Genomic DNA, 14,970 nt, shown 5'->3' with positions numbered 1-14,970 from the left:
GACATGTGGGGGGCTGGACACTGGATGCTCTTGGGCTGTCTTCTAGTTCCAGTGGTGACTTCTCAGCAGCCAAAACTCTGATACTATCTCTGCCAGAATGACCACTGTGATCAGGATGAACAATTCCTGACCCACGGCTACTTTAACCACATCCAGCCATGCTGAGGAAAGCCTTGGAAGAAAATAGTAACCTGAATAAGCAACTGAGAAATCTACCATCTTGTGTTGGTTATGAACTGGAGAGCAGAAAGGAAGGAGGAGAAAGAAGGTTAGGAAAGCAGAGTTCCGTGGCTGGAGATGGGTCAGCTATAAAAAGGATACGTTTCTCTTGCAGAGTATCAGAGTTTGGTTCCCCGCACCCATGTAGGACAGCCAAAACTACCTTTAACTAATTCTAGCTTCAGAGGATCTGATGCCTCTGGCCTCCTTAGGGACTTATATGCACATACACACGCCCCGCCCACAACTGAAAATAAATCTTGATGACTCAGTGGATCACATGGAAAGAGAACCGACAGCTCTTTGAAGTTGTCCTCTGACTTCCAGGTATGCGCTGTGGCATGTGTATACCCACATTCCCTTAATAAACAAACACAGAAATGAAAGGAAATCAGAGTTCTGGGGCTGCAGACACAGGCTAGTGGTAGAGTACTGCCTAAGGCCCCGTGTCAATCTCCAGCAGCCCACCCCTCAAAACAGCGAGAGCCAAGCTCTGCCCTGAGGCCTGTGCTTGCTCCCCTCTCCCTGAAGGCCAAGATGGAAAGCCCATTGTGTCATGGGCGGTCAGTCCAGCCACAGGTCATCGGGAGAGAAGAGCGAGGCCGCCTTGGGAACTGCTCCTGGAATGAAGGCGGCCTGGCCTGCAGTGACTCTGGTCCAGCCCCAAGGTTGGACCCTGGGTCACCATCAGTGTGGGAGCTCTTGCAGGGCTGTCAGGGCTTTGAGTCCATGTCACCTTCCCTGCCCTTCCCAGTCACATAGTGTGGGCCATATTTCCTTATCAGAACAGAAACCAACAGGTGCCCACGGGGTTGCTATTCTAAGAGCAGTAAAACCACTGCTGTGCCTGGCTACTTTGGAGCTGAAAAAAATGAAGCTCCAGGAAGCAAACTCGGAAAGGTAAGAAACTGTGCATTTGTGTAATGCACATTTTCACTCTTCCAGATTTGCCTTTTGTTTCAACATCCAGCACCTCTGCCATGTGAAGAGAATGGCTGTTGGCTGCCAGGGTTCCAGCACTAAAGGGGAGGGTTTGGTAATGAATTGAGTGGACACCAAATCATGAAGCAGGACTACTGTGTCCAAGAATTTCTTCAGATGAAATCTGAATGGAGTTGTCCCCCCTCCCTCCCGATAATGCATAAAATGCAATTTTCCACAGGGGGACACAAACATGTCATTTGTGATGGTCAGGGTGACTCAGTCAAATAATGCTAGGGCCTAAAGAGATCAAATCTATCCCTGTTTGAACTTAATGGGGTCTAGGGAAGATTCAGAGTTACTGTGGCTACAGTATAGCTAAATGGGAAAATGAATTAGCTTGGGTTGTCCTTGAGTCTAGCAAGGTCCTTTTGGCATACAGGAATCAAGCAGAGGAGCTCCAACTGAGCAGAACCTGAGAAGAACACTCGTCACGATCAGCAACAAGGCCTCCCGGACAGCCCTGGCAAATGTGCCCTTTCTGTCCTGCCCCGTGCGCTCAGAGTACATTGGATTTTCCGTACACTGAAGCCATCAGTGTTCTATTAGAATAACTGGAAGCCACACTGGAGGGAACACTGTGTCCTATTCTGAGGGTTTTGTACTCAACAAGAAAATGAGAAATGTAGAAAAAGAATACATTTGTTTTTATTTTGTTTCTTCTAGTCAGCTACCGATCTCTTAAAATGAAGTAAAGCTGCCTGTTTTGATACAGTGAGCAATGCAAAAATCTTTTTACAATGTTTTTCACAAACCATAATAAAGCAATTCTCAAGAGACAGGAGAATAAAGTCAAGGTAAGGCCTTCAGTGGTTTTCTGCTTTCTCCTCAGTACTTCTCCTAATACAGGGTTGACCTAGCCTCCTCTTCAGTGTTTCAAACCCACACACTGAGAAAGGTTCATCTTTATTCAATTACTACCAGAGAAAATGCCTTGTGATAGTCAGTGGTCAATAAAAACCAAAGTGTCCCCATCAATGAGATTTATATTAGATATAAAGCAAAGATGTAACTCTAGTTTCAGCAGAGCTGACTTTTAGCACAGGAATATACTTACGTGGAATGTAGGAGATCATTACCAGAATCAGGAATGCATAGTAGTCAAAGGAGAAGTTGTACTTGTTAGGTAAGCTGATGGAGTACAGGCCAGCCTGTCGGACAAAGGGCAGAGCTGCGTATATTGTAAGCAATTCTCCTGTCACTCCCATTGGGTACAGCACGATGAAAAGTGTGTACCTGAAACAAAACAAAACCCTCAGTGCGTGGCTCAAAGCCATGTTTAGAAGCACTGTCAGAAAGCTATTGTCTCTGCATTTCCTGATCACATGTTTATATTCAGCCTTTACAAGCCAATTTGAAAAGGGCCTATTGTAGGTACATGTTTCTAAATGTTCTAAAGCAAAGCAAATGTGTTCAGCCAGCCTCAAACCTTGGCTTCTTCAGAATATACACCTTTAGAATAACAAAGGTAGAGTAGGGGCATTAAACCATAACGAAGGTAGAGTAGGTGTGTTAAACCATAACAAAGGTAGAGTAGGGGCATTAAACCATAACCAAGGGCCTTCCCCATGGGGGCCGAGAGGAAGGAGATGGAACAGTTACCCAGGAATGCCTAGAGCACACCAAGCTGCATGTGGACTGAAGAAAACAGCACATTACACAAGCACTTTCTGCTATTTCCCAAATGCCTGTTCATGCTACTGTGAAAACAGAAACTTGACTAATTTTAACACTAAAAACTAATAGCTTTGAATTTTATGAATAAATCTACACAATTATAATTATTGCTGCATGAGAGGTTCATACAATTATTTTCACTTTAAAAAGTTTTATCTGTTTTAGGGCGGTGGTGGCGCACGCCTTTAATCCCAGCACTTGGGAGGCAGAGCCAGGTGGATCTCTGTGAGTTCGACGCCAGCCTGGGCTACCAAGTGAGTCCCAGGAAAGGCGCAAAGCTACACAGAGAAACCCTGTCTCGAAAAACCAAAAAAAAAAAAAGTTTTATCTGTTTTAAAAGAATTCAGAGGAGCTAGAGAGATGGCTCAGTGGTTAAGAGGACTTGCTGTTCCTACAGAGGACCAGGGTTCAATTCCCCACAGCCCACATAGTAGCTCATAGCTATCCAATTCCAGTTTCAAGAGATCTAAAACCCTCTCTGACTTCTGCAGGCATCAGGCATACATGTGGTACACATACAGGCCTGCAGGCAAAACATTCATACACATTAAACAAACAAGAACTCAGAGGGCAGGTACTACTAGCGCAGGATGGGTCTATAAACTATTAGGAGGCATCAGCATCCTTGTGAATACTGTCAACTTGGATTTAGGAAACCTGTGCCTGGCCGGGCTGTGGTGGCGCACGCCTTTAATCCCAGCACTCGGGAGGTCAGCCTAGTCTATGGGAGCGAGATCCAGGGCAGGCACCAAAACTACAATACACAGAGAAACCCTGTCTCAAAAAACCAAAAACCAAAAAACAAAAAAACCAACCAACCAAACAAACAAACAAAAACAAAAAAAAAGAAACCTGTGCCTGTCCATGGCTCAAGATTAAACCTGCTGAGAAAGAAGCCATATTCTCTGCTGCCAACCTAGATCACTAGGCAGGGCAGTGGGAAAGAACTGTCATAGACCACACAAAAAAATGAACCAATGAATTCCCCAAGAGGGGCTGGAGAAAGGGCTCAGAGGTTACGGGCACTGGCTGTTCTTCCATAGGTCTTGAGTTCAATTCCCAGCACCCGCATGGTGGCTCATACCATTTATGAGATTTGGTGCCCTCTTCTGGCCTGCAGGCATACATGCCAGAAACACTGTAAACATAATAAATATTTCAATCTTAAAAAAAAAAAAAAAACAATTCTCCAAGAGCAAAGCCAAGGCTCACCAACAACCTTCCGCTGTCAGTTTCCCTTCTTTTTCCTGAATATGGCTTATTTCAAAAACCAATAATAAAAGCGAAAAGGCTCATACACCTGAAATGCTGGAAACTGGATGCAGTTCCTAACGTAATCACTGAGCTCGCAGACTGTCTAGCAACAGCTGCTTTCCTTCGAGGAAATGAGGAGTCTCAGCTCCAAAGTGAGTCTGAAGCTTTTGCTGTGTCCTCCTCACCCCAGGGTCCTTCATGCACACAATTACAACTGGATAAAGAGATGTACCATCAGTCTTTGCCCAAGTCATGACTGAATTTTGTTACTGAGGCAAGAGGCTCATTCTGTGGCCAGAATTTGTGGCAATTCTCCTGCCTCAGCCTCCCAAGTTCTGGGATTACAAAGGGGTGAACCACTGTGTCTGAATTCTTAATTGAATGTTACTGGTAAAAATGATCAAAGCAAAATAAAACTCATAAGCTGAGATAATCATGTAATGTTTGTTATTAAGTAAAAATGACCTTAAGAATATAGTTTCTTGATCAAACAAGTCTAGGAGATGTAGACATGGATCAGAAATCACCATAATGGGACAAGTTCATCAGCTAAATTGAATAAGGACAAAAAAATAGATACTAAATCTCTACTAAATAACTTAATTGAAAAGAATTGATTTCAATAAAAATAATCTAAGTAAAATATAAAGACTTGAACACTGTTTCTAGAGATCAAAGTCAAGACTCTTCTGGTGAAATCCCTCTATCTCATCCAATTTTAGTTTGGGGAAGTTGGAGGCAATATTCAGGCAATAAAAGGCAAATACGGTGATGGATGCTTTCAAAGTTAGTCTTTGCTATATGCACTTCTTTACCTGGCCCATTTGATGATGTAAGGCAAATGGTTTAATAGACTGAATGTGTAAAAGGAGTAACGGATAATTTCCGTGATTGTCCAGGCAATAACAAACAGAAGGACACTGTCTTCACTCTGCACCTGGAGGAAGAGAGAAAAGATGTAAGAGAAACAAAGGAACGCGTGGAAAGAAGCATTTTACAGTGTGCAGTGTCTGCAGGGCTGCCCAGCCACAGCCACCAGCCTGTTCTCAATGGCTTAAAGGGCTTGCTGACCAAAACACAGGTATTACGACAGTCCTGCAGGGACAGCGAGAGGAGACCCAGCTGACGGACCAGGAGGAGCTGCTGGGATGGGAACTGGATGGGAACTGGATGGGCTGGATCTCCCAGGAAGAAACAAACACAGCAAGTTCCTTTGCTGCTCTGAAGAGGGAAAGTGAATGACACTGGTAGGAGTCAAAGCAGGTAGGCAGGGGAGGCTCGGAGGACACGCTGGTGGGAAGCTTAGGATCCATCACCAAGAATGTGAATGCAACTGGTGTGACAGCTGGGAATCTGAGGACATTTCAAGAATTAGAATGTGAGGGTTTAGCGCAGGTGGGTAGGATGAACTCAAGGGAGGAAGAGCTGTAGACCGTCCACCAGGCAGGCATTTAAGCTGGGGCACTGATGACTTCTTCCCTGAGCCCAGGCTTACACCCTGTGAGGAGAAAAGCTGTCTTGCTGCTCACAGGAGGCAGCTAGAACCAGATGAGCTTTGACACTGCCTGTTTTTATGCTGGAAAAAGGATAACCCCATAAAGCGCCTTACATGTTTTATAGGCGCTGTCCCCATGCAGGGGAACTTAACGGCTGTAATATGAACTGCAGCACCCTCCCATCCCACTCTAGCTGGGTTTATGATTTTTTGGTGAGCATAACCCACAGAGACAGTTTCCTACACCCTAGTGGTTGGTGAGTTGACTGTGAGTTAGAAATCCTACTCAGTAAACTGAGCAGACTACAATGCACTATGTTTTCTCTGCCTCATCCCAACACCAAGGTACAGCATTCCAGCCTTCACTTTTGCATCTTTCCATCTGCAGAGCCAACAGTTTTTAGCACTCACATTCTTTCTCAGAAAGTGTACATGGAGCAATCCACCTACACGATGAAATAAGTAGTCATTTACATAGCTATTAACTAAATTGCCCTGACAAAGAACTTCATAAATGCATGGTTACTATTCTCTAAAAATAATAAGAATTTTATACTGTCAAGAGCAGGAGTACTTTCTGCTTTTTTATTAGCCACAGTAAGGCCAGAGTGAAGCACTGTCAAAGCCCATGCTGAGGGCCTTGGTCTGCCCATGAAGCTTTGTGTAAAGTCTACTGATACTAAAATCTAAGTTTGTAGGATGTGTTGCTTTTTCACGGATTCTGTAACCCTCTTTACCTGACAGTGATGTATGGTTTTTATTGATTTTATTATTATTTTTCACAGCTATGGCTAAATCCTTGTGTAAAGACCCCCAGTAGGAAGCTCCTCCAGTGTTTTGTACTCTGTATCTTCTTGAAAGATACATCTTTTGTTTTCCCAAAGCTCCTGATGCTTTTCCAGGAACAAGCTCCACAACTATCTGTGGAGCAAAGGGAGTCAACCTACTCAGCTCACTAGACCCAGCTTTTTTATTCTTTTTTAATACTTAATATTGGTTGTGTCATGTTAGTGGCCCACACATAGGCAGTAACAAATGAGCAGATGAACCTCAAGCTTCGCACTTTGACCCAGCCAAGCAGGTGGTCTGAAGGAACAGACAGCTTTTATACAGTCTGTGTTTGCTTAACTCTCTTTAAAGGTTGGAATAGGGGAATGGCCATGTTGTACAACTGTAACTGCAGATCAATAACTTCATCCCTGATATCAAGAAAGGATTTGGGGAGCTACAGAGATGGCCTAGAGGTTAAGGGCACTTCCAGAGGTTCAATTCCAAGCACCCACAAGTTGGTTCACAACCATTTTTAACTCCAGTTTCAGGGAATCCAGTGCCCTCTTCTGTTCTCTGTGGGCACCAGGCACACACATGGTACACAAACATACATGTAGGCAAAACACCCGTACACATAAAATCAAAATTAAAAAAGAAGAGATGTCGATAAAGTTAAGAGGTTAAATCTTTCTGATTTTCAGATAATTATTCAATAACATGGAACAAGGGGGAAATGTAATGAGTTAAAATCAACAAGATGACTGTGGTAGTTTGAATGTAATTGTCCCCATAAACTCATAGGAAGAGGCACTATTAGGTTTTGTTGGGGTAGGTGTGGCCTTGTTGGAGGAACTGTGTCACTGGGGAGGAGGACTCTACTATCTCATGTATGTTCAAGCCAGGCTCAGTGTCTCAGTTCACTTCCTGTTGCCTGTACATCAAGATGTAGGACTCTCAACTCCTTCTCCAGCACCATGTCTGCCTACATGTCACCATGTCCTCCAATGATGATAATAGACTTCTAAACCTCTGAACTGTAAGCCACCCCCAATTAAATGCTTTCCTTTATAAGAGTTGCTGTGGTCATGGTGTCTCTTTACAGTAATAGAAACCCTAAGACAATGACCAACAAGACTGGAAATTGGTATCTGTAACTCATGTCATAACAGTATTAGTCACACAGTCAAAAGGTGGATGAAACCCAAGAGTACATCAATGGATGAATACATCAACAACTGCATGCATGTATGCACACATATAATATGAAATATTACTAAGCCTTAAGAAAATTCTTACAGATGCTACAACATGGATGAATGAACCTTGAAGATTATTTTCAGTTAAATATGCCACTCACAAAAGGACAAATACTGTATGATTCCACTCACATGAAGTCAGGAGTAGTCAAATTCAGAGAGAAGTTAAGACAGATTTCTAGAGCTGGGCATGAAAATGTGGAATTACCATTTAACTGGTATGAGTTTCAGTTTGGGAAGTTGAAGAAAATTCTGCAGATGGAAGAAATCATGGGAATGCACTTAAAGTAACTCAATTGTACACTCAAAAATGATCAAAATGGTAAATGTCATACATATTTCACCAGGATAAAAATAAGTTTAAAAAACCTAATTATGTCAAAATCAACAAAAAGAAATGTAGTCTCCCACAATTCAACTACAAAGTGACTTCAGTATAGACTGAAGAATATCCTGGCTGTGGTAGTTTGAAAGAAAATGGCTCCCATAGGCTTACAGAGAATGGCACTATTAGGAGGTGTGGCCTTGTTGAAGTAGGTGTGGTGTTGTTGGAGGAAGTATGCCTCAGGCTCTTCCTGCTGCCTTTGGATCCAGATGTAAAACTCCCAGCTACCTCTCCAGCACCATGTCTATCTGCATGCTGCCATGATTCCCACCATGATGAAATGGACTAAGCCTCTGAAGTGTAAGTCAGCCCAAATTAAATGTTTTCTTTATAAGAGTTGCCATGGTCATGGTGTCTCTTCATGGCAATAAAAACTGTAACTCAGAAGCTGGTACTAGGGACTAAGGTTTTGCTGTGATAGACCTGGTCATGCTTTTGCTTGAAGGAATGTGGACTTTGGGACTTTGAATTAGAAAAGCAGTTGAACACTTTAAGTGGGACTTATTGGGCCATCCTAGTAGGAAGATGGAAGACAGTGGTACTGAGGGGCTGTGGGGACTGACTCAAGAGGTTTCAGAAGAGAAGAATTTTAGTATGTGGCCTAGAGACTGTTCTTGTGGTGTTTGGGTGAAGAATGTGGATGCTTTCTGTCCTTGTCCAAAAAATCTGCCTGAGGCTAAATTGAAGAATTTTTGGATTAATTTCGTTAGCAGAGGAAATATCAAAACAGCCTACTATTGACTCTGTGTGGTTATTAAGTGTTCACTCTGAAGCAGATTTATAATGAAAAGGAGCAAGCTGAGCAAGGAAAATATAAAACGTACAATCTGAGGGGGACCCGGAAGGAGAATGGTGCTAAGGCCTGTATTAAAGGAGAGAAACAGATTAGAGAAAAGCCTGATGTTAAATGGAATAAAGGTGACCTCAGGGCAAGATCCTACCCAGCTAAGCTTTCAGACTGTGAAAAACAATTAAAGAAAGCTTAGAGTCAGGTGTGGTGGTACAAGCCCAGCACTTGGAGAGCAGAGGCAGACAGATCTCTGAATTCATGGACAGCCTGGTCTACAGAGCAAGTTTCAGGACAGCCAAGCATAGGCAGTGAAGGAAACCATCAAAAACAGAAGGCTGGTAAAGATGTAATTGAACGAGGGGGCCAAGTTCCAGCCCCAGCAAGCAGTAGAACTTGGCAGCTTTAGAACCACATGGTTCTGCCTCTAGAGTCAAGAATAGAAGGAAAGGGTTATGGAATCTCCCTCTGTGACTAAGAAAAGCCATTGGAGGCCAGATGTGTGTCAGGAGTGTCCCTGGATGGAGGATCAGAGAGGCCAATGTGTGAAGCTGAGAAGCCTTGATTGCCTTGGAGACCCCAAAATGCTGGAGATGCCAGAGCTGTGGGATACCTGCCATGGAAAGCTGCTAACAGGGAGTGGAACTAGCCCAGGAGAAAGAAGTGTATTGCAGTCAACAAAGCTGAAAGGAGCTGGAGATCTGAAGAGTGCTTTGACATTAGCCATGGAGATGCAGAATTTGGAGTTTGCCCAGCTGGTTTTGGGTCTTGCTTTTGTCCAGTATTTTTTCACTGTTCTCCTTTTCTACCCTTTTGGAATGATAATGTATATCCTGTGCCATTATATGCTGGAAGTATGTGACCTACTTTTTCATTTTGATTTTACAGAGGGTTACAGTTAAGAGATTGCATGAGTCTCAGTAGAGACTTTGGACTTTTACAGGGTTGACACTATTATAGACTATGGGGACTTTTAAAGTTGGACTGAATGCATTTCTGCATTATGATATGGCTACAAGCCTATGGGGGCCTGGAAATGGAACATGGTGGTTTGAAAGAAAATGGCTCCATAGGCTCATAGGAAATGGCACTATTAGAAAGTGTGGCCTTGTTGGAGGAAGTGTGCCTCAGTCTCTTCCTGCTGCCTTCGGATCCAGATGTAAAACTCTCAGCTCCTTCTCCAGTACCTTCTCCAATACATGTATGCCTGTGTATTGTCATGCTTCCCATTATGATGACTAATAAGCCTCTGAACTGTAAGCCAGCCCCAATTAAAAGAGCTGCTATGGCACGGTGTCTCTGTACAACAACAGAAACCCCTAACTAAAACATTGGCTTATGAACCCCAGAGATGGGAGCCAACAGAGTATGAGGGATTACAAAACACACACTCAGCATTCAGCCACTTGCTAATGCAGTCCTGTCCCTAAGATTATGTTCTAAATAGACCAGACCCCAGCTAGGGAGCAGAGTCTGTCAAAAGAATTCTTAAACTAGCTAGCAGAGCTTAGCCTACAAAAGGAAACAGAGAGCATGTACCTTAGAGCATGTAAAAAGGGCACCAATAATATGAGACTAGTGGATAAAAGCAAAAGGCCTACAATGCTGGTCTGAAATTTAAAAAAAAAAAACAAAACTGACATAACACACCAGCTGGCTAAGAATACCTGCTACCCCCTAAAGCTGCAGGATTCTAGGCCTTGGGCTTAAATCCAAACTGAGGCCAGGAACAAGGAAGAGTCCTACAGAGGATGGTCGGTGAGTTGAATGGGAGCTGACAAGGGTGTCCTGTGCAGTACCTTGGAAAAGATTGGTATTACCTTTGTCTGGAAAGTCACTAGACTGGCTAACACAATGAGACCCAGTCCTGGCAAGAGGGCAGGAGTGGTGGAGGCGGCAGCATGGGAGAAGAGACCTACTGGTTGCTGGGTGGGTGGGACAGGAATATTTCATTCTCCCTTGATGGAAAGGTCTTTAGCAGACCTTGTCCCATTATTCAGTTTCTCAGTTCCAGTACAGGTCTGGTCTCAAGGATGTATGGAATTAATGCCTCTTACACTGGATAAAAACTAATTTTGTTTTTGTTTTTGAAACAAAATTATTCCAACAAGTAGGGAGTCTCCTATCTATTAGAGGGTAGAGATTCAGAAATGATTAATAGCTTAGAAATTTTTTAAGCTAGTATAGCTTAGGAAGGCATTTTGAGAAGAAAAAGGACAAGTATTTCAAAGAGTTCAGCTCGGTTCTTTGTTTACTTGTTTTGGGACAGTGTCACCCTGGCTGGTCTAGGATTAACTAAATAGCCAGGCTGATTATCAAATTGTCCTCCTGCCTCTACGTCCTAAGTGCTGAGGGCACAGGAATGAGCCACGACTGGCAACTCAGCTATCTCAGGTTAAGAACTAGAGACATACAGCTTTATTAGTTATCAAGAATAAGAGGAGATCATTGAATGTGGGGAGGTTGAGCTGGGCTTGCACAGAGCCTTCACCCCTGTATTCTAGTCTCTTCCGTGTAGGAAGATACTCTGCAGGCTGCCAAAAGAGAATCCTGGACATCAATTCAGCCCCCCTTCAACCTACAATCTGTCCCGCCTGAAAAATGTCCTGGGGCAATGGTGGCACAGAACTTGTGGGAGCGGCCAACCAATGTCTGATTTCACTTAAGGTTCACACCACGAGAGGGAGCCCATGCTCTATACTGCCTGGATGGTCAGGAACTGGAGACTGGATACCCAGAGACCCAGGGTAACCTCAAACTTGACTGGAAAACAAAACAAAACAAAATGAAATGATTCCTAATGATATTTCGCTATATTTATAGATGGGTGCCATGTCCAGTCTCACCAGAGAGGATTCCTCCAGCAGCAGATGGGAGCAGATGCAGAGATCCACAGCCAGAGAGTATGTGGAGAGTCTAAATTGGAGGTCTCCATTGGGGAACCCCTCCCAAGACAGGGAGGAAAGATTGTAGGAGTCAGAGGGGATGGAGGACACCAGGAGAACACAACCCACTGAATCAACTAAGCAGGGCTCACATGGGCTCACAGAGACTGAGGCAGCAAGCACGGGGCCTGCATGGGTCTGCACCAGACCCTCTGTGTGTACGTTATGGTTGTTAGCTTGGTGTTTCTGTGGGACTCTTAACAGTGGGAGCTGGTGTCTCTGACTCTTTTGTGCTCTTGGGACTCTTTTCCTCCTATTGGGTTGCCTTGTCCAGCCTTGATATGAGGGCTTTTGCCTTGTCTCATCGTACCTCGCTTTGTGTTTGGTTATTGTTTATGGGAGGCCTGCTCTTTTATGAGAGAAAATGGAGAGGAAATAGATCTGGGGGAGAGGGGTGATGGTGGAGAGCTGGGAGGAGTGGAGGGAGGGGAAACTGTGGTTGGGATGTATTGTATGAGAGGAGACTCTATTTTCTTTAAAAAAAAAAAAGAGGTTTAAAGCTGAGCAAGGGAGTATAATCCTAGCATTCAGAAGGCTGAGGAAGGAGGATTATGAATTTCAGGTATGCCTAAAGTTACATAGCAAGATCTTTTTCAGGAAAAAAAAAAGCGCGCGGGGGGGGGGGGGGGGTAGCATTCAAACATTTGTAGAAGTATCACAATCCATGAGAGTTAAAACAGTTGAAATGTTCACTAACTGGTGACATAATATAGTCATACAACAGAGTATGATTCCGCAACATAAAGAAATCAGTATGTACTACAACACATATAAGCTAAATGAGTTAAAAAACGAAACAAAACATGTGTTACATTGTGTAAAAGAAGCAAAATGGAAGTGGCCATGGTCTAGAAGGTAGATTAATGGTGGCTAGGGGTTGGGAGCACCAGTGAACTACAGAAGGGCATAAAGCATTATATTATAGTGAAAGAAATGTTCTAAAACTACAGTAAGGTATGTTGGTTGCACAACTTGCTAAATTTACCAAAAAATAGTGAATAATTAAAATGGTAAACTTTAAAAAATTACAATATTAAAAATTAAAGTTTTTTTTAAAAAAAGACTCGATAATTAAATTTTAAAAATGGACTTTTAAGGGTGAAAATGGTCACACAAGGCAAAAGGGAAAAAAGGGTGATAATTGGGATAATTTAAGCTAAAGGCTTAGAAAGGACAGAAGGCAGGGCTAGGGTAGGCTCCCCAGATGTGTTTTTTCTTAACATAGGGTCTGTATCCTAGGCTGGCCTCAGACTCCCTAGGTGGCTGAAGATGACCTTGGATTTCTGATCCTTCTGTTTGCACTTCCTGGGTGCTGGATTGCAGGCATGCATCACCTTACTGGTTTATGTAGTACTGGGGTTTGAATTGAGAGCTTTGCATGTGCTAGGCAAACAATCTATGAACTGAGACATTTGGGGAACCGGAAAATGTCTCACAGTTGTGTTCAGAGACGCATGTTTATTATGAGGTCACAGAGAGGGTAGAGGTACCTCACTGGCACAATGTGCTACGGGCTAGATCCCACTGCATACCACAGGCACGAGCCCTGTCCCTGATCTGAAGCCAGGGAGGAGGTAGCGAGTAGGTGGCTTGTGTGGTTTAGCCATAGGAGTTTACATAGAAATTCAAGCTGGAGAAACAAATGGGCACAAGAGAAAAACCTTTCACACACAAATAGCGTCATATGTCTGACTTTAAAAGGCACAGGGACTATCAGCGCATGGAAAGCTGTCACTTTTGTCACACTCAAAGAAAAACAGATGGTGCACATAAGAAAGCCGCTATTGTAGAAACCCCATTCTTCTTAGTACTTTGAGACCTGCTGCTTATCACTCCATTTATTTCAAAGAACTCCTGAGACCAAGCTTTATGGCAAGCCTTCTTTCCTCTTCTTAATACCCCTTTCCCTGGGAAGAGCGAAGAGGGGAGGGGAGAAGTGAAATGATAGGGTTATAGTAAAATATCAGGTGGGACTAGAGGCTGTTTTTGGAAACACTATCAAGAGTGTCTGATCTCAGTGTGCCCAGGTAGACTGCACACCCAGACAATGGAAGTCAATTCTCTCACAGCTCCAAAGCTTCAAGTCCATCAGGGTGGCAGCATGGTTGGCTGGGGTAGAGCTTTTTCTGACTTGCAGGTAGCTGGCTTCCTGATGCAGCCTCACATGAGGGTGGAGGGAGCTTTTTGGTATCTTATAAGGGTACTAATTCTTCATGAACTCAGCTAATGAAAGTGTCTCCCAAAGGCTCCTGTCCAAATACCATCAACATTAGGGTCTTGTCTTCAACACAGGCATCTGGGCAATGCATTTGCATGTGTGCAGTAGAAGGGGAATTATGTAGTCCACAGCAATGTTCTAAACTAAGTATTGACAAATTGTTTTCTGTAAGAGGTCCTATATAGTAAATAATTTGGGTTGTACATGACATGAACACTTTTAAAAATCTTGGTTGCTTTTTATACCCCTTAAAAATGCAAAAACAGGGGTTGGGGACTTAGCTCAGTTGTAGAGTGCTTGCCTAGCAAGTGCAAGGCCCTGGGTTCGGTCCTCAGCACCGGAAAAAAAAAAAAAAAAAAAGAAAGAAAAAAAGTAAAAAAAAAAAAAAAAAAAAAAAAAGGAGAATAATAAAAAGTGCAAAAACAAGCCAGGCGGTGGTGGCGCATGCCTTTAGTCCCAGCACTCGGGAGGCAGAGCCAGGTGGATCTCTGTGAGTTCGAGGCCAGCCTGGTCTCCAAAGCGAGTTCCAGGAAAGGCGCAAAGCTACACAGAGAAACCCTGTCTCGAAAAACCAAAAAAAAAAATAAATAAAATAAAATAAAAAAAAAAATGCAAAAACAACCAGGTATGGTGACACAGGTCTTTAATCTCAGCACCCAGGAAGCAGAGGTAGGTAGATCTCTGTGAGTTCAAGACTAGCCTGGTCTACATAGTAAGTTCCAGGCCAGACAAGGCTATGTAGTGAGACTGTCCAAAAAAAAAAAGTATAAATAATTAAAAACTGCAGTCTTGATTTGAACCAGTGGCCAACCCTTATACTAGGTTCATTTAACTTCCCAACTTTGCCCTTTCTATGACTCCTCTTTACCACACAAATGGTGTCTTTCTCTAGCATTACTTTTAAAGGTTGAATCTGAAGGACAGGAGGGCAGTCAATATGATTTTCTCTTCATGGCAGGGACATAATTTGAGAAATGTCTCA

At 43.3% G+C, this 14,970-nt stretch overlaps 1 protein-coding gene across 2 annotated transcripts in view; it reads right to left on the bottom strand.

Annotated features, from left to right (window-relative positions):
• Positions 1 to 14,970, bottom strand: part of Hacd2 (3-hydroxyacyl-CoA dehydratase 2) — an 89,460-nt gene that overhangs the window by 4,740 nt on the left and 69,750 nt on the right. For both annotated transcript variants that reach the window (XM_052740433.1, XM_052740434.1), the window contains 2 exons: positions 4,947 to 5,068; positions 2,258 to 2,436 (listed from right to left, as the gene is read on the bottom strand). In XM_052740433.1, coding sequence (XP_052596393.1) covers positions 2,258 to 2,436; positions 4,947 to 5,068 — 301 coding nt within the window. The remainder of the gene's footprint in view (positions 1 to 2,257; positions 2,437 to 4,946; positions 5,069 to 14,970) is intronic.

The sequence above is a fragment of the Peromyscus californicus genome, unplaced genomic scaffold, assembly GCF_007827085.1.
Source record: "Peromyscus californicus insignis strain IS unplaced genomic scaffold, ASM782708v3 Scaffold_16__1_contigs__length_79575227, whole genome shotgun sequence".
Lineage (NCBI taxonomy): Eukaryota > Metazoa > Chordata > Mammalia > Rodentia > Cricetidae > Peromyscus > Peromyscus californicus.
The sequence above is the reverse complement of the archived record's forward strand: the minus strand, read 5'-3'. Positions and strand labels throughout refer to the sequence as shown.